This window comes from Dipodomys merriami, unplaced genomic scaffold (assembly GCF_024711535.1).
Source record: "Dipodomys merriami isolate MVZ:Mamm:240054 unplaced genomic scaffold, mDipMer1.0.p SCAF_33, whole genome shotgun sequence".
Classification (NCBI taxonomy): Eukaryota; Metazoa; Chordata; class Mammalia; order Rodentia; family Heteromyidae; genus Dipodomys; species Dipodomys merriami.
This window is the reverse complement of record NW_027204826.1, coordinates 18,287,814-18,310,357: the sequence shown is the minus strand read 5'-3', so window position 1 is coordinate 18,310,357 and position 22,544 is coordinate 18,287,814. Positions and strand designations below refer to the sequence as shown.

The following is a 22,544-nucleotide window of genomic DNA, read 5'->3' as shown; positions in this document are numbered from 1 at the left end:
TGGTCATCACTGACAGTGGCCATCTCCTGACAGCGGTTATCACTGACAGTGGCCATCTCCTGACAGTGGTTATCACTGACAGTGGCCATCTCCTGACAGTGGTCATCACTGACAATGGTCATCACTGACAGTGGCCATCTCCTGACAGTGGTCATCACTGACAGTGGCCATCTCCTGACAGTGGTCATCACTGACAATGGTCATCACTGACAGTGGCCATCTCCTGACAGTGGTTATCACTGACAGCGGCCATCTCCTGACAGTGGTCATCTCCTGACAGCGGTTAGCACTGACAGTGGCCATCTCCTGACAGTGGTCATCACTGACAGTGGTCATCTCCTGACAATGGTCATCTCCTGACAGTGGTCATCACTGACAGTGGTCATCTCCTGAAAGCGGTTAGCACTGACAGTGGCCATCTCCTGACAGTGGTCATCTCCTGACAGCGGTTATCACTGACAGCGGCCATCTCCTGACAGTGGTCATCTCCTGACAGCGGTCATCTCCTGACAATGGTCATCACTGACAATGGCCATCTCCTCACAGCGGTTATCACTGACAGCGGCCATCTCCTGACAGTGGTCATCACTGACAGTGGTCATCTCCTGACAGCGGTTAGCACTGACAGTGGCCATCTCCTGACAGTGGTCGTCTCCTGACAGTGGTCATCTCCTGACAATGGGCATCACTGACAGTGGCCATCTCCTGACAGTGGTCATCACTGACAATGGTCATCATGGACAGCGGTCATCACTGACAGCAGTCATCACTGACAGTGGCCATCTCCTGACAGTGGTCATCACTGACAGTGGTCATCTCCTGAAAGCGGTTAGCACTGACAGTGGCCATCTCCTGACAGTGGTCATCACTGACAGCAGTCATCACTGACAGTGGCCATCTCCTGACAGTGGTCATCACTGACAGCAGTCATCACTGACAGTGGCCATCTCCTGACAGTGGTCATCACTGACAGTGGTCATCTCCTGAAAGCGGTTAGCACTGACAGTGGCCATCTCCTGACAGTGGTCATCTCCTGACAGCGGTCATCTCCTGACAATGGCCATCTCCTGACAGTGGTCATCTCCTGACAGTGGTCATCTCCTGACAATGGTCATCACTGACAATGGCCATCTCCTGACAGTGGTCATCACTGACAATGGTCATCATGGACAGCGGTCATCACTGACAGCAGTCATCACTGACAGTGGCCATCTCCTGACAGTGGTCATCACTGACAGTGGTCATCTCCTGAAAGCGGTTAGCACTGACAGCGGCCATCTCCTGACAGTGGTCATCTCCTGACAGTGGTCATCTCCTGACAGTGGTCATCTCCTGACAATGGTCATCACTGACAGTGGCCATCTCCTGACAGTGGCCATCTCCTGACAGTGGCCATCTCCTGACAGTGGTCATCTCCTGACAATGGTCATCACTGACAGTGGCCATCTCCTGACAGCGGCCATCTCCTGACAGTGGTCATCTCCTGACAGTGGTCATCTCCTGACAATGGTCATCACTGACAATGGCCATCTCCTGACAGTGGTCATCACTGACAATGGTCATCATGGACAGCGGTCATCACTGACAGCAGTCATCACTGACAGTGGCCATCTCCTGACAGTGGTCATCACTGACAGTGGTCATCTCCTGAAAGCGGTTAGCACTGACAGCGGCCATCTCCTGACAGTGGTCATCTCCTGACAGTGGTCATCTCCTGACAGTGGTCATCTCCTGACAATGGTCATCACTGACAGTGGCCATCTCCTGACAGTGGCCATCTCCTGACAGTGGCCATCTCCTGACAGTGGTCATCTCCTGACAATGGTCATCACTGACAGTGGCCATCTCCTGACAGTGGCCATCTCCTGACAATGGTCATCACTGACAGTGGCCATCTCCTGACAGTGGCCATCTCCTGACAATGGTCATCACTGACAGTGGTCATCTCCTGAAAGCGGTTAGCACTGACAGCGGCCATCTCCTGACAATGGCCATCTCCTGACAGCGGTCATCTCCTGACAGTGGTCATCTCCTGACAATGGTCATCACTGACAATGGCCATCTCCTCACAGCGGTTATCACTGACAGCTGGCCAAGCGCCCCCCTGAGGCCATGGTCACGTTCATTCACCTCCCACGGGACTCTGGGGGCCACACTCACCTCCCACGGGACACTGCAGGGTCACGTCTGCCCCCGGGGCGGCCTCCACGGTACTGCCCACCACGGCTGAGAGGTGACTTTGCTCTGGTCTGGTGACGTTTCTTTCAACAGAGGAGATGACAGGCGCCGCTTAATTCAAAGAGAGCAGGAGACATGTTAGGCCCTGGCCTGCGGGGGCTGCGCCCGCCAGCCCTGCCAGCCATCCGGGGGGCTGCGCATGGACCAAGGCTTTGAGGGTCACTGCAACCACCAGACACAGCAGTGGTTTGGTTTATAACTGACATTAAGGACAACGGTCCCTTCGATGGATTGTTTGAAAAAAGCAGGAACGGTTCAGAAGAAGCAAAGATGTCCCGCCGGCAGCTGCATGTCTCCAGGTGCTGGACGAGCTGACGCCCGGACAACTTGCCTGGGCGTGGGACAACCGAGCTTTGGTGCCCGGGAGAGCGACGGGCAGGGTCCCTGGCCGGCCCTGCGCCCTGCGGTCTCCGCCTCCAGGAGGCTCTCACGGGGAGGGGAGAGGAAGCGCTTCTCTTCAGTGGAAATCTTTCCCCAGTGCCCACCCCAGGGCCTGCTCCCGCCCCGCTGTGAACGTTTTGGGGAACTTGGGACTTCAATCCCGGTGCGGACAGCAGAGTGGGGACAGAGCTCCGGCTCTGTGCCGCCGTCTCCTCCCTCTGCTGGCTCAGCGTGAGTTAACTGCACACCGCCCGCCCCAGGGAAACACTGCCCTGGCGTGGCCATCTCAAAGGCCCCTGCCCAGGGACACACGGGGAGGGGACAGGGTGGCCAGCTCCCAGGTCAAGTCTTGACCTCGGGGAGGAATTCCAAGGGCCAGCTGTTAGAATTGGATGGACGGATGCAGCAACCTCAACCAGATGCCGACTTTCTTTCCCCAGCTGGTGAGACTTTAAAAGTCCATGACATCAAGAGTACCACCTAAGCCCCTGTCTCGTCCCCCAATTCTGCAGTGCGCCCCGAACCAGCTGATTCCAGAGTGAGGTCCCAGGGGCCACAGGTCACCCAGGCATGGGTTCAAGGCCTTCATCTCAAACCTCCTAAGGCCGACGCCTGGGGTGGACGCCAGCAACCTGGCTCAAGCTGGCGGGAGACTGGGGCACACTCAACTCTGAGAAGTGTCCTGCTCGAGTTTAACAGGGAGAAAGCAGCAGATCTAGACATCCTGGCATTACCTGCCCAGAGCACAGAGGAGCTCCCCACGTCCGAGCCCAGGGGATTAGCCACGGAGCACTCGTAGACTCCCTGCTCCCTCCTGGTTGGGTTCCTGATCTGTATCCTCTCGGCTCCATCCATGACTACCCTGAAAGAAACCCACAGTGCGTGATTCCCACCGTTGCTGGGGAGGCTGGCGGCGGGCTGTGGAGGACGGAGACGGCTCTGTGGAGGGGGTTTGTCACGGTGATCCGCCGACAGGCAGAGACACTCGGTCTAGAGGGTGGGAAGCTACATGCCAGGAGGAACAGCCCGCCCCGCGCCCTCCGACCCGACCCCTCAAAAGGTCACGCCTCTGGCACTTTGAGAGTCAGAGCTGACCAGGTGATTATCCGGAGAAATGGGAGTGTTTCCTCTGCTTCTAACTTCACGTTTCCATAGTGCGTTGCCTCTGGGGGAGGGGGACGTCCTGTGTGAGATTTATTTCACCATTTCCATGTGAAACGACGTGACCTGTGCGGACTCTAAACTCAGCCCTTCTTCATGAGTGGAGTGCAGTCACGCCTTTGCTTCCCGCCGCTTCCCGCCGCTCACCCCGGGCTTCAGCCACCATGAACGCCCAGCTGTCCCCAGAACACCTCCCAATCGTTCATCCCCCAAGCTTCTACATACGCCACTCATTTCACGTGACGTGGAAACTCCATTCTACCAGAGTCCCAGATCAAAGGTCATTTCCCTGGTGCCCCCGACTTCATCTTCACCCCCCTCCGGGCTTCTTCTTCATTTCATGTGCTGATTTGATGAAATATCTATCCCTATTGGACTATGAACACATCAAGGGGAAGGCCAGATCTTACGGCCACGCACCTCAGTGCTAAGCACAATGAATTCTACAGCAAGTTTCCAAAAGCCTCGGGTAACTCCATGTGTGAATGACAAGAACACAAGAGTCCGGGTAGCCAGGGAGACAGGCAGGAAACACAGTGAGTGCCGGGCCTGCCACAGACACGCAGGAAGCCCGCACGTGGGCAGAGTGGGAGCAGCTAGCGCGTCCCATGGGGAAATCAGCACACTAGAACACCAGGACAAGCCACTGCGACTCGACGGTGGAAATCGGCATGCTAGAACACCAGGACAAACCGCTGCGACTCGAGTTTCCTCCAGATGCCTTCATGATGGCCACAGTGAGCCCGAGTATTTTAACGCCATGTGGCATGTAGCATTGGAAACGCTGTTTAGCTCAGTGAACCAGCGTTTAGAAAATGACCCACAGATGACGCTGTGGTGAGGATTCTGTTCAAAGGGAGGAGCTAAACACACTCAGGTGCACACTCAACCATACCCAGCCTCATGCCAACAGGCTCGTGACTGGGATCCTCTGAGTGTGTACCCAAGTAGGGATCTGTGAATTGTGGATTAAAAAACCAATGTTTGGTTAAAAACAGCCACAGCGCACACGTGAAAAGGACAGGCGCTAGCCTCGTCTGAGTCGGGAACACTGCTAGCAGGGGACGGAGCGCATCTGGGGGAGGACTCTGGGGGACAGAGCGCGTCTGGGGGAGGACTGGGGCCGCCGTGCCCAGGCTGGACCAGAGCCCTGCTCTGTACTCACCCTGCCGTGGGCCGCAGCAGCTCCCCGTCCTTGGTCCATGTGTACGTGGCATGGGTGGGGACCCGCAGGCCGCACAGGATGTGGATAGTCTCCGTCTTGTTTGTGATGTACACGGTGTTTCCGACCTGGGCGGTGATGGTTGTATTGAAGGAGACGGTGGAGGGCTGCGTCTGTCTTAGGAGCACGGGCGGCCTGCCCGGGCGGGGCCCCGCGGAGCTCCGGGGCCCGTCTCCTGCCGGCTCTCCGGGCCGGGCGGTCAGGACCTCCTCGTCCCCACGGCTCTGGGGCACGGGTGCGGGCCGCGCCTGAACCAGCTCGGCCGCCAGCTGGTGCATCACCTGGGACGCCAGGTCCCTGCTGACCTCTCCTGTCTCCAGCAGCCGACTCAGGTTCTTTATCAGCTCCTCAAACTGGGCCGTGTCCAGGCTGTGGGCTCCCTGCTGCACCGCTGCTTCGAACTGCCTGGGCTCAAGGCCCAAGGGGGCGTCGCCGCCCGCAGAGCCGCCGGGACCACCGCTGCCTGGAGAACCACGGCTGCAGGGGCCCCCCAACAGAGCTCTCAAGAAAGCCGGGTGGTCCATCTGGCCGTCGGGCGGGTAACGCTCATCTTTGTGACTCCACAGTTGCTGCATTTTATGCCACACGGCACCCAAGCTATTGGCTTCCGCGGGGGCCGTCCCGGAAGGGTCCCCGGCATGTTCTCGGACAGCTGGGTGTGCCACAAGCCGGTTGTCTGTGCCGATAAGCTTTAGAACCACTGTTTCCTGAGCCGGGCCCGCGAGGCACCGGTACACACCGATGTCGGCAGCTGCGAGCCGGGGGATCTTCAGGGAGCCCGACTTTGTGACCCGCAGCTGTCTGGAGCTCTGCAGACAAGGGCCATCCTTCTCCCACCTGATCAGAGACTTCTGGAATCTCCGCACGGGGCACCTGACGAGCACGGATGTGTTGGGCAGCAGGTAGGCCCGGCTCCCCACCGTCAGGTTGATCTGCTTCTCCTCCCGGGTCTGGATGTAGATCCTTCGCACGCTGAGAATCTCAGGGCCTCGACCACTAAGTCTTGGCTTTGTCTCTGGCTTCATTTCTGCAGGGGAAAAACAGGATAGAAAAGACATGCAAATTTTTAAAAAATCACTCAAAAATAAACACTTACTGACCGCATCCTTCCAGGCGGATACAAGCATCCATAACTCACTTTTTCTATTCTTAACACACACACACAACACTAAAGCTGGAGTGAAATGAAAGACTAGCTCTTTAGTAGAGAAGAAGGCGGGTTTCGATGAGGGCTGAAGACGACGCGCATCGTTTACAGAGCCTTGGTTGGAGGCAGGGAAAGCGAGCGTGGGGTTTGGGCTCTGGGCCTGGCCTCCTGGCCAGCAGGCACTAGCCTGGTGAGCCTCACCCTCTGCCCCGTCTGTCCTGGTTCACCTGCCTGGAGCATGAACCTCCTGCACATTCCGGAAACCTCGGGGCGTTCCTGCTTGTTTTTCCACAGGACGGTGCCGGTGCCGTGCGGGCTGCCCGTCCCCGAGCCTGGCAGAGCCCACGCGCCTCGCTCGGGGGAAATCAGGGTGCACCTCCCCAGGCCTCCCGGATTCCAGGGGACTTCGAAACCTGGACTCCAACCTTCGGAATCTCAAGATTTTGAAATGTGGTTCTCAAAATGCTCTCAGGGAAAACAAAATTCCTACATTGCCCGTGAGTCAGCGGGCCGAGGCCTCCGAGCCTGGGCTGGAGAGCCAGCGGGCCTGTGGCCACTGCCTGTCCTGGCCTCCCTGCATTCTTGGTTTCTCATCCCCAGGCGAGGACAGTGCTACCCAGGGGGCAGCTACGCGGGATGATGCATCCAGGGAACGGCCCTCAGCCAGTGCTGCACAATCTAACTGAACGCTTTCATCATTTTGTTCTGTGAGGAGGTTCTCCAGGAGGACCACACACGTGTGCATGCCACAATGAAACAACAGCTCATCTCTAACTGACTCCTGTCTTCCCACAAGCAGCTCGGGGATGTCTGCAGGTGCGTGCTGTCTTTACAGGGGAACAGAAGAGAGTGGAAAAGCAGAGAAGGGACTCGACCCCAAGGCCATTATTCCACGTCCTCTGTGCTGCTGCCCGGTGTCCAGCCCCGCACAGGCAGGGCTGATTTCCTTCCCTGAGACCCAGGTGTGGGACACGCGCACACACGTGTCCCCTCCTCACAAGCGCACAGGACCCCTGCACGCCGCCGCCAGCTTATCATCCACAACGTAACTGCAGCCGCGTCGGGAACCGGGTGTCCGCAGGGAAGCTACTCCACATCCTCACCTCCTGCCTTTAGGTGAGACAAGACAGAGAGCACTTGACCACGCTTAAAACAGCTCAGCTCCGCTGCGTTACCTGATGACTGCTCAGCTCTGCTGCTTAACTGGATGACGAGCACATGTTGCTGGAGCCAGGGCATTCTGCTCATGACTCCGACGGGGGGTGTGCGTGTGACTCCGACCGGGGTGTGCGTGTGACTCCTACAGGGGTGTGCGTGTGACTCCTACAGGGGTGTGCGTGTGACTCCTACAGGGGTGTGCGTGTGACTCCTACAGGGGTGTGTGTGTGACTCCTACAGGAGTGTGCGTGTGACTCCTACAGGAGTGTGCGTGTGACTCCTACAGGGGTGTGCGTGTGACTCCGACAGGGGTGTGCGTGTGACTCCTACAGGGGTGTGCGTGTGACTCCGACCGGGGTGTGCGTGTGACTCCTACAGGGGTGTGCGTGTGACTCCGACAGGGGTGTGCGTGTGACTCCGACAGGGGTGTGCGTGTGACTCCTACAGGGGTGTGCGTGTGACTCCTACAGGGGTGTGCGTGTGACTCCGACCGGGGTGTGCGTGTGACTCCGACCGGGGTGTGCGTGTGACTCCTACCGGGGTGTGCGTATGACTCCGACCGGGGGGTGTGCGTGTGACTCCTACAGGGGTGTGCGTGTGACTCCGACTGGGGGTGTGCGTGTGACTCCTATCGGGGTGTGCGTGTGACTCCGACTGGGGTGTGCGTGTGACTCCGACCAGGTGTGCGTGTGACTCTGACCGGGGTGTGCGTGTGACTCTGACTGGGGTGTGCGTGTGACTCCTACCGGGGTGTGCGTGTGACTCTGACCGGGGTGTGCGTGTGACTCCTACCGGGGTGTGCGTGTGACTCTGACCGGGGTGTGCGTGTGACTCCGACCGGGGTGTGCATGTGACTCTGACCGGGGTGTGCCGTGGCTTCCACACAGAAAGCAGACATCCCAGGAGCACTGTGGCGCGGGTGTTTCTGAGTGCGGGCTTTCTCCATGTTCTCCCACTGGCCTGAGCTTGCTCAGCCCCGGACAGCAGCAGGAGCCAGTGCAGGCCGAGGGGGGGGGCACACGGGTGCCGCGAGGGACCACACACCGGGGCACACTTACCCCACACACACGAGGGACCACACACCGGGGCACACTTACCCCACACACACGAGGGACCACACACAGGGCACACTTACCCCACACACACGAGGGACCACACACAGGGCACACTTACCCCACACACACGAGGGACCACACACCGGGGCACACTTACCCCACACACACGAGGGACCACACACAGGGCACACTTACCCCACACACACACGAGGGACCACACACAGGGCACACTTACCCCCCCCCACACACACGAGGGACCGCACACCGGGGCACACTTACCCCACACACACGAGGGACCACACACCAGGGCACACTTACCCCACACACACGAGGGACCACACACAGGGCACACTTACCCCACACACACACGAGGGACCACACACAGGGCACACTTACCCCACACACACGAGGGACCACACACAGGGCACACTTACCCCACACACACACACGAGGGACCGCACACAGGGCACACTTACCCCACACACACACACGAGGGACCGCACACCAGGGCACACTTACCCCACACACACACACGAGGGACCGCACACCAGGGCACACTTACCCCACACACACACGAGGGACCACACACAGGGCACACTTACCCCACACACACGAGGGACCACACACAGGGCACACTTACCCCACACACACACACACGAGGGACCGCACACAGGGCACACTTACCCCACACACACGAGGGACCGCACACAGGGCACACTTACCCCACACACACGAGGGACCACACACAGGGCACACTTACCCCACACACACACACGAGGGACCGCACACCGGGGCACACTTACCCCACACACACACGAGGGACCACACACAGGGCACACTTACCCCACACACACGAGGGACCACACACCGGGGCACACTTACCCCACACACACGAGGGACCACACACCGGGCACACTTACCCCACACACACACACGAGGGACCACACACACAGGGCACACTTACTCCACACACACGAGGGACCACACACACAGGGCACACTTACCCCACACACACGAGGGACTGCACACAGGCACACTTACCACACACACACGAGGGACCACACACCGGGGCACACTTACCCCACACACACACACGAGGGACCACACACCGGGGCACACTTACCCCCCCCACACACGAGGGACCGCACACCGGGGCACACTTACCCCCCCCACACACGAGGGACCGCACACAGGGCACACTTACCCCCCACACACACACGAGGGACCGCACACCGGGGCACACTTACCCCACACACACACGAGGGACCGCACACACAGGGCACACTTACCCCACACACACGAGGGACCGCACACAGGGCACACTTACCCCCCACACACGAGGGACCACACACACAGGGCACACTTACCCCACACACACGAGGGACCGCACACCGGGGCACACTTACCCCACACACACACGAGGGACCGCACACACAGGGCACACTTACCCCACACACACACGAGGGACCGCACACCGGGGCACACTTACCCCACACACACGAGGGACCACACACAGGGCACACTTACCCCACACACACGAGGGACCGCACACAGGGCACACTTACCCCCCACACACGAGGGACCACACACAGGGCACACTTACCCCACACACACGAGGGACCGCACACACAGGGCACACTTACCCCACACACACACGAGGGACCGCACACCGGGGCACACTTACCCCACACACACGAGGGACCACACACCGGGGCACACTTACCCCACACACACGAGGGACCGCACACAGGGCACACTTACCACACACACACGAGGGACCGCACACCGGGGCACACTTACCACACACACACGAGGGACCGCACACCGGGGCACACTTACCCCCCACACACGAGGGACCGCACACCGGGGCACACTTACCACACACACACACGAGGGACCACACACAGGGCACACTTACCACACACACACGAGGGACCGCACACCGGGGCACACTTACCCCACACACACGAGGGACCGCACACCGGGGCACACTTACCCCACACACACGAGGGACCGCACACCGGGGCACACTTACCACACACACACACGAGGGACCGCACACAGGGCACACTTACCCCCCACACACGAGGGACCGTACACAGGGCACACTTACCCCCCACACACGAGGGACCGCACACAGGGCACACTTACCCCCCACACACGAGGGACCGTACACAGGGCACACTTACCCCACACACACGAGGGACCGCACACCGGGGCACACTTACCCCACACACACGAGGGACCGCACACCGGGGCACACTTACCACACACACACACGAGGGACCGCACACAGGGCACACTTACCCCCCACACACGAGGGACCGTACACAGGGCACACTTACCCCACACACACACGAGGGACCACACACAGGGCACACTTACCACACACACACACGAGGGACCGCACACCGGGGCACACTTACCCCACACACACACGAGGGACCGTACACCGGGGCACACTTACCACACACACACGAGGGACCGCACACCGGGCACACTTACCACACACACACATGAGGGACCACACACAGGGCACACTTACCACACACACACGAGGGACTGCACACCGGGGCACACTTACCCCACACACACACAAGGGACCGTACACCGGGGCACATTTACCACACACACACACAAGGGACCGCACACCAGGGCACACTTACCCACACACGAGGGACCGCACACCAGGGCACACTTACCCACACACGAGGGACCGCACACAGGCACACTTACCCCCGCACACACGCATCTGGCACGGTCTCTCGAGCGGGGGGCCAGCCAGACCCTGGCACGCGGCGTTGCCCAGCGGGACGCGGACGCCCCTGGCCGTCAGCTTCTGGCACACCTGCCTCCGTCTCTGGACCCCGACGCCGCAGCTGACGGAGCACTGCGCAGAGAGCATGCGGCCATCGCACCGGGCCACAGGTAGGCCAGCGCCGGGCCGGCCACAGCAAGGCCACACGGGGGGAGGAAGAGGGGGCTGAGGGCGCCGGCCCGGCCATGGCAAGGCCGCACGGGGGGAGGAAGAGGGGGAGGAGGGCGCCGAGCCAGAGGCGGCCCCATGAGAGCGCCTCCTGTGGGCTGGACAGCCGGGGGCTCTCCGCAACAGTGGGCGGCTCCCCTCCCCGCCCTCAGGCCGCGTCGCCTCTGCGCTGGCAAGGGGCAGGAAGTGTCTCCTTCAGCTCCTGCAGGGCCACGCTCTGGATTCTCCGGGGAGCGTGATTGCAGCCACCCCCACCCCCTGGTCTCTGAGCCGCTGTCCCTGGTCTGAGCCGCTGTCCTGGTCTCTGAGCCGCTGTCCCTGGTCTGAGCCGCTGTCCTGGTCTCTTAGCGCTGTCCCTGGTCTCTGAGCCACTGTCCTGGTCTCTTAGCGCTGTCCCCTGGTCTCTGAGCCGCTGTCCCCTGGTCTCTGAGACGCTGTCCCTGGTCTCTTAGCGCTGTCCCTGGTCTCTGAGCTGCTGTCCTGGTCTCTGAGCCGCTGTCCCTGGTCTCTGAGCCGCTGTCCTGGTCTCTTAGCGCTGTCCCCTGGTCTCTGAGCCGCTGTCCTGGTCTCTGAGCCGCTGTCCCTGGTCTCTGAGCCGCTGTACCCGGTCTCTGAGCCGCTTTCCTGGTCTCTGAGCCGCTGTCCCTGGTCTGAGCCGCTGTCCTGGTCTCTGAGCTGCTGTCCCTGGTCTCTGAGCCGCTGTCCTAGTCTCTGAGCCGCTGTCCTGGTCTCTTAGCGCTGTCCCTGGTCTCTGAGCCACTGTCCTGGTCTCTGAGCTGCTGACCCCTGGTCTCTTAGCGCTGTCCCTGGTCTCTGAGCCGCTGCCCCCAGTCTCTGAGCCGCTGTCCTGGTCTCTTAGCGCTGTCCTGGTCTCTTAGCGCTGTCCTGGTCTCTTAGCGCTGTCCCTGGTCTCTTAGCGCTGTCCCTGGTCTGAGCCTCTGTCCTGGTCTCTTAGCGCTGTCCCTGGTCTCTTAGCGCTGTCCCTGGTCTCTGAGCCGCTGTCCCCTAGTCTCTGAGCCACTGTCCCCTGGTCTCTGAGCCGCTGTCCTGGTCTCTGAGCCGCTGTCCTGGTCTCTGAGCCGCTGTCCTGGTCTCTTAGCGCTCTCCCCTGGTCTCTGAGCCACTGTCCCCTGGTCTCTGAGCCACTGTCCCCTGGTCTCTGAGCCACTGTCCTGGTCTCTGAGCCACTGTCCTGGTCTCTGAGCCACTGTCCCCTGGTCTGAGCCGCTGTCCTGGTCTCTGAGCCACTGTCCTGGTCTCTGAGCCACTGTCCCCTGGTCTCTGAGCCGCTGTCCCCTGGTCTCTGAGCCACTGTCCTGGTCTCTGAGCCACTGTCCCCTGGTCTGAGCCGCTGTCCTGGTCTCTGAGCCACTGTCCTGGTCTCTGAGCCACTGTCCTGGTCTCTGAGCCACTGTCCCCTGGTCTCTGAGCCGCTGTCCCCTGGTCTCTGAGCCACTGTCCTGGTCTCTGAGCCACTGTCCCCTGGTCTGAGCCGCTGTCCTGGTCTCTGAGCCGCTGTCCTGGTCTCTGAGCTGCTGTCCTGGTCTCTTAGCGCTGTCCCCTGGTCTCTGAGCCACTGTCCTGGTCTCTGAGCCACTGTCCCCTGGTCTCTGAGCCGCTGTCCTGGTCTCTTAGCGTTGTCCTGGTCTCTTAGCGCTGTCCCCTGGTCTCTGAGCCACTGTCCTGGTCTCTGAGCCGCTGTCCCCTGGTCTCTGAGCCGCTGGCCAGGCCTTTCAAGATGGCCTTGACTCCTGGGGACCCTCATCCTCGGTGCTCAGCCTTCCCCCATTTTGGTCCAGAGCTCACGGTCTCTGGCAAGTGTGCCTCATACGTAGTTGGGGACTGTGGGCACCTCACTGTTCACTGAAGTCAGAGTGTCCCTTTTTTCATTCTCTTTTTAAACTGGATTTCAAAGGAGAGGAGTCTAACTTTTAAAAACTCCTTCACTGTCACTTCTGACAGAGGCTCTTGGTGATTACTTTCAGCACGGAGAAAAGCCTTTGTAGGGTCACGTTACAGGTATTCTAAAACTACCACTTACCTATTGCCATTTGTCTGCTAACGTCCTAAGCGATCACTTAAGTTTAAAACGTACATGCTATATAAATGTAATACCAAGGTTGTGTCCAACTATCATGGAGCCTATTTGTGTATCTAACGTCTTTGGACAGCCATCAGACACTAAGACATCAACAGCTGATGAGCTTGTATTCCCCGCACAAAGCCCGGTGTGGACAGAGGGAACCCCTTGCTGGGTGGAGGTGAGGGGGGTGGCGGGTCTGAGGGAGGAGGGGAGGGGGTGGCGGGTCTGAGGGAGGAGGGGAGGGGGTGGCGGGTCTGTCTGAGGGAGGAGGGGGAGGAGGGAGGCGGGTCTGAGGGAGGAGGAGGAGGAGGGGAGGGGGTGGCAGGTCTGAGGGAGGAGGGGAGGGGGTGGCGGGTCTGTCTAGAGGGAGGAGGGGGAGGAGGGAGGCGGGTCTGAGGGAGGAGGAGGAGGAGGGGAGGGGGTGGCGGGTCTGAGGGAGGAGGAAGAGGAGGGGAGGGGGTGGCAGGTCTGTCTGAGGGAGGAGGGGGAGGAGGGAGGCGGGTCTGAGGGAGGAGGGGAGGGGGAGGCGGGTCTGAGGGAGGAGGTGCAGGGTCCCCAGTCTGAGGGAGGAGGGGAGGGGGTGGCGGGTCTGAGGGAGGAGGGGAGGGGGAGGAGGGGGTGGCGGGTCTGAGGGAGGAGGGGAGGGGGTGGCGGGTCTGAGGGAGGAGGGGAGGGGGTGGCGGGTCTGAGGGAGGAGGGAGGGGGTGGCGGGTCTGAGGGAGGAGGGGAGGGGGTGGCGGGTCTGAGGGAGGAAGGGAGGGGGAGGAAGGGGTGGCGGGTCTGAGGGAGGAGGGGGGAGGAGGGGGAGGCGGGTCTGAGGGAGGAGGTGCAGGGTCCCCAGTCTGAGGGAGGAGGGGGAGGCGCGTCTGAGGGAGGAGGGGAGGGGGTGGCGGGTCTGAGGGAGGAGGGGAGGGGGTGGCGGGTCTGAGGGAGGAAGGGAGGGGGAGGAAGGGGTGGCGGGTCTGAGGGAGGAGGGGGGAGGAGGGGGAGGCGGGTCTGAGGGAGGAGGTGCAGGGTCCCCAGTCTGAGGGAGGAGGGGGAGGCGCGTCTGAGGGAGGAGGGGAGGGGGAGGCGGGTCTGAGGGAGGAGGGGAGGGGGTGGCGGGTCTGAGGGAGGAGGGGGGAGGAGGGGGAGGCGGGTCTGAGGGAGGAGGTGCGGGGTCCCCAGTCTGAGGGAGGAGGGGAGGGGGAGGAGGGAGGCGGCGCACCTCAGACCAGTCCCCGGGGTCCAGGCGCGGCGGACAGTCGGCCCTGGCGCAGGACTTGCGGGCCGCGGCCTTGGGTCCTGGGCACAGCTCGTCCGCCAGGGTCAGGACGCGGCCGTCGGTCAGCAGCTGCTGACAGGAGACGGTCCGGGCCTGCGAGCCGCCGCCGCACGTCCTGGAACACTGAGGGGGCCGGGTGGGCGGGGCTGGGGCGGGGCCGGGAGCAAGGGGCGGGGCGGAGGGCGGGGCCAGGAGCAAGGGGAACACTGAGGGGGCCGGGTGGGCGGGGCCGGGAGCAAGGGGCGGGGCGGAGGGCGGGGCCAGGAGCAAGGGGAACACTGAGGGGGCCGGGTGGGCGGGGCCAGGAGCAAGGGGAACACTGAGGGGGCCGGGGTGGGCGGGGCTGGGGCGGGGCCGGGAGCAAGGGGCGGGGCGGAGGGCGGGGCCGGGAGCAAGGGGAACACTGAGGGGGGCCTGGTGGGCGGGGCTGGGAGCAAGGGGCGGGGCGGAGGGCGGGGCCGGGAGCAAGGGGAACACTGAGGGGGCCGGGTGGGCGGGGCCGGGAGCAAGGGGCGGGGCGGAGGGCGGGGCCGGGAGCAAGGGGAACACTGAGGGGCCGGGGTGGGCGGGGCCGGGAGCAATGGGCGGGGCTGGGAGCAAGGGGCAGGGCTGGGGCGGGGCCGGGAGCAAGGGGCGGGGCGGAGCGTGGCGGGCAGCAGGGCAGGGCAGGGCGGGCAGTGGGGCGGGCAGGACGGGACTGGACCGGCGGGCGGGGCGGGCGGCGCCGCGTACCTGCTGCCAGGCGCCCACGTGCCAGCGCGGAGGGCAGTCAAACTGATTGCAGGCCCGCAGCGCGTGCGGCTTCTCCCCTGCGCACGCCTCCGGGGCCGCCGGGGAGGCCTCGGGGCGCAGGCAGCGCACCTCCCGGGTCTGGATCCCCACGCCGCAGGAGGCGGAGCACGGCCCCCAGGCCTTGGTGAGCCACCTGGGCAGAGGAGACGGAGGGGCGGGTGAGGGATGGGGGGAAGGGAGGAGGGAGGGGGAGGACAGATGGGGAGGGAGGACAGAGGGGGAGGACAGAGGGGGAGGGAGGACAGAGGGGGAGGGGGAGGGAGGGAGGACAGAGGGGGAGGACAGAGGGGGAGGACAGAGGGGGAGGGGGAAGGAGGGAGGAGAGAGGGGGAGGGGGAGGGAGGGAGGACAGAGGGGGAGGGAGGACAGAGGGGGGAGGACAGAGGGGGAGGGGGAGGACAGAGGGGGAGGACAGAGGGGGAGGGGGAGGGAGGGAGGACAGAGGGGGAGGGGGAGGGAGGGAGGACAGAGGGGGAGGGGGAGGGAGGGAGGACAGAGGGGGAGGGGGAGGGAGGGAGGACAGAGGGGCAGCGCTAGGGTTTGAACTCGGGCCCTGGGTTGGCAGGCAGGTGCTCTGACATTGAGCCACACCCTCAGCCTTTCCAGTGGTTACTTTTGAGACAGAGTCTTGCTCCCTGCTGGATGTGTGTGGGGACATAATTGGCCTGTTCCAGACTTCCTGCTACTGCTGTAACAAAAGTCAGAAGGCCCCACATCCAGGGACCTCCAGGGTCTGCTGTCCAGGCCAGCCTGGCTAGGCAGGAGACGCGGCCCTCCCAACCTCAGCCCGCCACAGAGCCCCAGCCCACAGCAGAGCCCAGTGTGCGTGTGGGTGTGTGCTGATGGTGATGGTGTGTGTGATGATGGTGTGTGTATGGTGTGTGTGGTGTATGGGGGTGTGTGTGGTGATGGTGTGTGTGCTTGTGTGTGTGGTGTGTGTGGTGGTGGTATGATGTGTGTGTGTGTGTGTGGTGATGGTGATGGTGTGTGTAGTGATGGTGATGGTGTGTGTGCTTGTGTGTGTGGTGTGTGTATGATGTGTGTGTGTGTGGTGTGTGTGTGGTGATGGTGGTGGTGTATATGGTGTGTGTGTGCTGTGTGTGGTGATGGTGATGGTGTGTGTGCTTGTGTGTGTGGTGGTGGTGTATGATGTGTGTGTGTGTGTGTGTGGTGTTTGTGGTGATGGTGGTGGTGTATATGGTGTGTGTGATGTGTGTGGTGATGGTGGTGTGTGTGGTGTGTGTGTAGTGACAATGATGGTGTGTGTGCTTCTGTGTGGGGGTGTGTGTGGTATATGGGGTGTGTATAGTGACGTGATAGTGTGTGCTTGTGTGTGTGTGTGTGTGTGTGTGTGGTATCTGTGGTGATGGTGGTGGTGTATATGGTGTGTGTGTGATGTGTGTGGTGATGGTGGTGGTGTGTGTGGTGTGTGTAGTGACGATGGTGTGTGTGCTTCTGTGTGTGGTGTGTGCTTGTGTGTGTGGTGTGTATGGTGTGTGTGTGGTGATGGTGGTGGTGTGTATGGTGTATGTGTGATGTGTGTGGTGATGGTGGTGGTGTGTGTGGTGTGTGTAGTAATGGTGATGGTGTGTGTGCTTGTGTGTGTGGTGTATGGGGGTGTGTGTAGTGACGTGATAGTGTGTGCTTGTGTGTGGTGTGTGTGTGTGTGTGGTGTCTGTGGTGATGGTGGTGGTGTATATGGTGTGTGTGTGATGTGTGTGGTGATGGTGGTGGTGTGTGTGGTGTGTGTAGTGACGATGGTGTGTGTGCTTCTGTGTGGGGGTGTGTGCTTGTGTGTGTGGTGTGTATGGTGTGTGTGTGGTGTCTGTGGTGATGGTAGTGGTGTGTATGGTGTGTGTGTGGTGTGTGTGGTGATGGTGGTGGTGTGTGTGGTGTGTGTAGTGACGGTGATGGTGTGTGTGCTTGTGTGTGTGGGTGTGTGTGGTGTATGGGGGTGTGTGTAGTGACGTGATAGTGTGTGCTTGTGTGTGTGTGCATGCGCAGTGGTGATGGTGGTACGGAGGTATGAACACAGGGCCTTGTAACACAGCTCAGTCCCAGCAGCTCTGCATGTCAGGAAAGTCACCAGGAGCAGCTACGACGGTCACATTTCTGATGAGGCTCTGAGTTCGAGGCTGAAGGTTCAGAGGCCCTCCGTCACCGTGGCGCCATCCACTAACACACCGCGGCCCGGCCACCCTGCACACTGCCCTCGGCAGGAAGGGCCTGCGCACGGACGGCCGTGAGTCAGGATGTGGCAGCGGCGCCTCACTAGGAGACGCCCGGCAGGTCCCTAAAGACGAGGGACGAGGGGCGAGGGGAGCCCACCCCCGGCAGGGCTGAGCCCGGAAGGAGGAGGCTGTCCTCCAACAACCTGCTCCTGTCTGCGAGCAGCTGGCTCCTTCCCGTAAACGGCCACGCTGGGAGGGGCCGCCCCAGGAGGGACTCACAGGCCACACCTCCCCTCCGGTCCAGCCACTGACCGCAGCAAACACATTGGCCGTAGGGTGAAGACCCGTGGTTCTCCACCCACTCCTGGGGTGACATTACTGCTATTGCCCTTGGATTTGGTAAATATTTGTGTGGAAAATCTGAGGCAACCCGTTCCGCCCTCTCCTGCAACACCAGCTTTTTCGAACCTTAACGCATTTTTGTAAACTTACCTTTATTTTGGCGTCAACTCTTGGTCTCTCCTGGGCATTTCCCCCTCTAACTCTCAGCCTTTGCAATGACGAATGGACTTTGAAATGACGAATAGCATTTCCTTTCACCTAAAAACACCCTTAATTTTGCAGCGCGGCCAGGGTATACTGCCTGCTCTGGCACGATTTCCAGCGGAGCAGCACCGGGCTGCGTGAGCTCACGCTCGGCGTCTGTGAGGACGGCGGGCACGTTGGACTCGGCGGAGGGGTGAACCGGCCAGCGTGCTGCCCGGGCCTCCGCGCCGGCCCCGGGCGCGCTGCCCGCCTGGCTGTGCTGTGCTGGGTGGAGGAGGAGACTGGCACACACTGTACTCCCTCCGTGACCTCTGGGCAAGTCAGCTTTGCCTGAGCCGCCACTCTCAGAACCCTGGCAAGCCCTCGTGCCGTACAACACGACCCTTCTATTTTACACTTCTCGTGCAGCCGGGATGACAGGTGTGGGCCACCACGTCCAGCAAAGGTCGTGCGTCATTTATCATTATGAAGTTTCTGGACAAATATAAGGTTATTGGTAAGAATGAGTGCCAGGCGCTGGTGGCTCACGCCTGTCATCCTAGCTACCAGGAGGCTGAGATCTGAGGATCACGGTTCAAAACCAGCCTGGGCGGGAAAGTCGTGAGACTCTTATCTCCAATAAACCATCCAAAACAGAGAAGTGGTGCTGTGGCTCAAAATGTCAGAGTGCAAACCTTGAGCAAAAAACAGCTCAGAGAAAATGCCCAGGCCCTGAGTTCAAGCCCCGTGACAAGAAGAAGGAGGAGGAGGAGGAGGAGGAGGAGGAGAAGAAGGAGAAGAGGAGGAAGAGGAAGAGGAGGAAGAAGAGGAGGAGGAGGTAGAGGAGGAGGAGGAGCAGGAGGAAGAGGAGGAGGAGGAGGAGGAGGAGGAGGAAGAGGAGGAGCTACTTTTCACCAAGTGATAACACTTAGGGCAGTAGGATTCAAAGTTCTGCCTGCTTCCAGCCTCTGCCTGCGTCTTTTCTCACCGCATGGTACACCGAGCTTCTAGAACCCGGAGCCTTTGCGCACGCAGCTCCCCCTGCCTCTAGCATCCCTCCTCTCTCCTTGGGGCTCACCTGTCCTTGAGGCCCCCACGCATGAGTCCGAGGCTTCTCCGTCCACCTGCCCCACCCCACCCTGCAGCAGTCGTTTTTAGGTGATTGATTCTTGCGTTGGAGACTCTGGTGTGTTGTAGCATTCATTTTTGCTTTTTGCTTTTTTTTGCAGCACTGTAACTTGAACTCAGAGCCTTGGGGTTGTGAGGGCTCTGTGGCATTCACCCACAGTCCAAGACCTGAGGCTAAGGGGGAGGGCGAGCTGCAGGTCACAAAAGGAGGGCACCGCTGTCGCTGGCAAAACTCAGGGCCCGAGTCACACAGGGCCCGAGCGCGGCTGCGAGGAGGGAGGGAGCAGCGAATGGCGGTGTGGGCCCGGTGGGTTCTCGTGGGGCACAGCTCATCGTAGGTGCCCAGGTGGCGCTTACCTGGGCGGGCAGGGCCCCGTGTTGCACGCCTGGCTCATGGCGGGGGGACGGTGGACCTGGTCACACAAGCTGTCGTTGACCGCCTGCTGGGTCTGCGTGTGTAAGCACACGGCTATGGCTTCCTGGAGGCCTGGGGAGGAGAGGACCGATGCAAGGGGCGCTGAATGGCTCACACTCCTGGGGGAGCCCGGTTCCGAGCTCAACACCGGCAGGAGCGGCGGGGGGAGCGGCCGGGCCCACAGCTCCTCCCCTCTTCTGACCACCGGCGGGGTGCGCACGAACAGGACACACGGGCAGAAAGCCCTCGTCCTGGCCCCGGGTGGCGAGCCAGCCTGGGCATCCTGGGGCTACTACCGGCCCCCACGCCCTGCTGGTCAGCGCTGGGGCTGGAGAAGGCGGCTCTCTGGGCTGCCACTCCCTGCTCAGCCATTTGCTTCGGATCTCAGACCACGTCCACAGTCCCAGAGCCAACTTCGCATCCTTACAGGGCCACCTGGCTGTGAGGCGTATTTTAGCCTAACAAGGTCTTCTGGCTGTGTGTGCGACTGCCCCTTACACACATGAGCACACACAGGCACACACATATGCACACACACATACACACACATGCATACACACACACAGAAATCTGGCAGCTGGCCCCGTGTGCGGCCTCAGACGGGAGCCGCAGCTAAGGGTGGGATCCAGCTGAACCCCTCACCCACGCACCCAGGCTGCCTCCACACCCGGACAGACTCCACCAGACGCGCCTCCACTCACCCGTCCTGCGGCGGCCGCCCATCCCATATTACGCCAGCTAAGTGAATGCTTGGCCTAAAGCCACTAACTTTGTTACACAGAATCCCACTATCCACAACAAACACCTCCCACGCTACAAAAGACAGGAGCGGACTGCCGTTGAATGCACGCGCCTCCCTTAGCTGTTTTTCAAACTTGGTTTACCCAAGCGATGGTTTCTTAGATCAGAAGCCAGATGCCCCCGTCCACCCTGGGGGAGGGTGTGGGTCCCCCAGGCCCCCCCGTCCACCCTGGGGGAAGGTGCGGGTCCCCCAGGCCCCCCCCGTCCACCCTGGGGGAGGGTGTGGGTCCCCCAGGCCCCCCCCTCCACCCTGGGGGAGGGTGCGGGTCCCCCAGGCCCCCCCCGTCCACCCTGGGGGAGGGTGTGGGTCCCCCCGTCCACCCTGGGGGAGGGTGTGGGTCCCCCAAACCCCCCCATCCACCCTGGGGAGGACGCGGGTACCTCCCAGGCATGTGGCCGTGCACGGGGTGAAGCCGGCATATTCCCAGCCGTAGGTGGTCTCGCCGTCCTGCGGAGGGGCGCTGGGCTCCGGGGCCGCGGGGTCCGGGCTGCAGGCCTGTAGCAGGCAGGGCCGCTCCGTGGGCAGCCGGGGCCCCTCGCACTCCTCGGCCAGCAGCTCGGTCTCCGCCCGCGTGAACGCGAGGAGCGCTCGGCACTTCACCTCCCGCACCTGCACGCCAGGGCCGCACGTGGCACTGCAGGCTGACCAGGGGCCCGGGACGAACCTGCGGGAGAGCAGGGGGCCGGGGGAGCTGAGCCCAGAGGGGACCCGGCTCCACACGTTCAGAAGGCTGTGGCTTTGGCAAACAAGCCTGCAGAGCGTAGACGCAGTGGAAAGAGTTCCCCTTGAAGAGTTACACAACCTTTGCGCCCACCAGGCCTGACCAAAAGCCTTCCTGCTCAGCGTCCTGGTTGTGAGTCTGGTCCCTTTGGCCAGGAAGCCAGTGGAGGGCGCCGGGAGGAGCCGGAGCTCCCCGAGGTTCTGACTGCGAAGCTGACCGGCTGCAGGCCGCACTGGGTGCAGAGGCAGCTGTGGGTTCCTGGAGACCGGCCGTGTGGGGCCTTGGACTACTGGCCCTGCCCACGGCCTCCTACCACCGCACCGCCGGCCAACGCCAGGGCCCCCCAGGCTGCCATGCTTTCTGGGCTGGGCCTCTTTCTTCCCCCGCTGCCCTGCCCTCGGCTCTGAGCGTGTTCTGAGCTGAGCACCACCCCGACGGAGCCGTCTTTGTCTTCCTCTGGTCTGTTTTCCTAAGCTGTGGTCTGCTCGCTGTTGAAGCGTGGGAGCCTCCCCGCAGCCCCGGCTCGAGCGCCGGACCATCGACTCACGCAGACTTCCCCGGGGGCCACGGCTCAGTGCGAACATCACACCGTAAAGAAAAGAAGGGAAAAGGATGGGAGTAGCATTTTCAGCAGCAGGTGTGGGATAGAAGGGCTGCCCCAGCACCCACGCTCCGGAAGGAAATCGACAGGAGGCGTGAGCCAGAGACGCCCCTCGAGCAGCCAGTCTGCACGAGACGGCCAGGAACGCGCCACCGAGAGCCCGGGAGACCCGGTCGCAGCTCAGCTCACACACAGACCGCAGAAAGCCAGAAGGAACGGTGCAGTGTAGCAAGGCGGCGATCACACCACTTCTAGAACTTTCCATGGTGAGGCAGAAACGTGTGATTGTTGCTTCCAGATTTAAAAAGTAGTGATTATATCACCTTAAAGAGTGGTGACATCACTTCCAGAACTTTCTTCAGTGAGGCCATTCCATCTCTAAAATCACTAGCAAACAGCCGGGCTGCGGGCTTGCCTTCAGGGGTAGGGTGCCAGCCACGGGAGTGTGGCCCCCGTGTGTTCAAGCCCAGGACCATCAATGCCCCATAAAAAAGAACCCTAAAAACCCTGCAGAGCCCCTGGCTCAGCTCAGAGGCTGCACTCTCATTTTCCTAATTAAAATGAAGCCTTCTGCACGTCTGCCCTCTGTAGATCCGGGCTGGGGCAGCGACAGGCCACGGGGACCGAAGTGTGCTCCTGCAGCCTCCCCGAGGAAGCACAGCGGCACTGTCCACAGCCAGACCCCCAGACCACA

At 61.6% G+C, this 22,544-nt stretch overlaps 1 protein-coding gene across 3 annotated transcripts in view; it reads right to left on the bottom strand.

The window, feature by feature from the left end:
* Adamtsl3 (ADAMTS like 3) overlaps positions 1–22,544 on the bottom strand; it is a 110,622-nt gene that overhangs the window by 18,417 nt on the left and 69,661 nt on the right. For all 3 annotated transcript variants that reach the window (XM_070043358.1, XM_070043359.1, XM_070043360.1), the window contains 8 exons: positions 20,909–21,192; positions 19,669–19,798; positions 15,428–15,620; positions 14,639–14,818; positions 11,099–11,252; positions 4,946–6,029; positions 3,354–3,481; positions 2,161–2,289 (listed from right to left, as the gene is read on the bottom strand). In XM_070043358.1, coding sequence (XP_069899459.1) covers positions 2,161–2,289; positions 3,354–3,481; positions 4,946–6,029; positions 11,099–11,252; positions 14,639–14,818; positions 15,428–15,620; positions 19,669–19,798; positions 20,909–21,192 — 2,282 coding nt within the window. The remainder of the gene's footprint in view (positions 1–2,160; positions 2,290–3,353; positions 3,482–4,945; positions 6,030–11,098; positions 11,253–14,638; positions 14,819–15,427; positions 15,621–19,668; positions 19,799–20,908; positions 21,193–22,544) is intronic.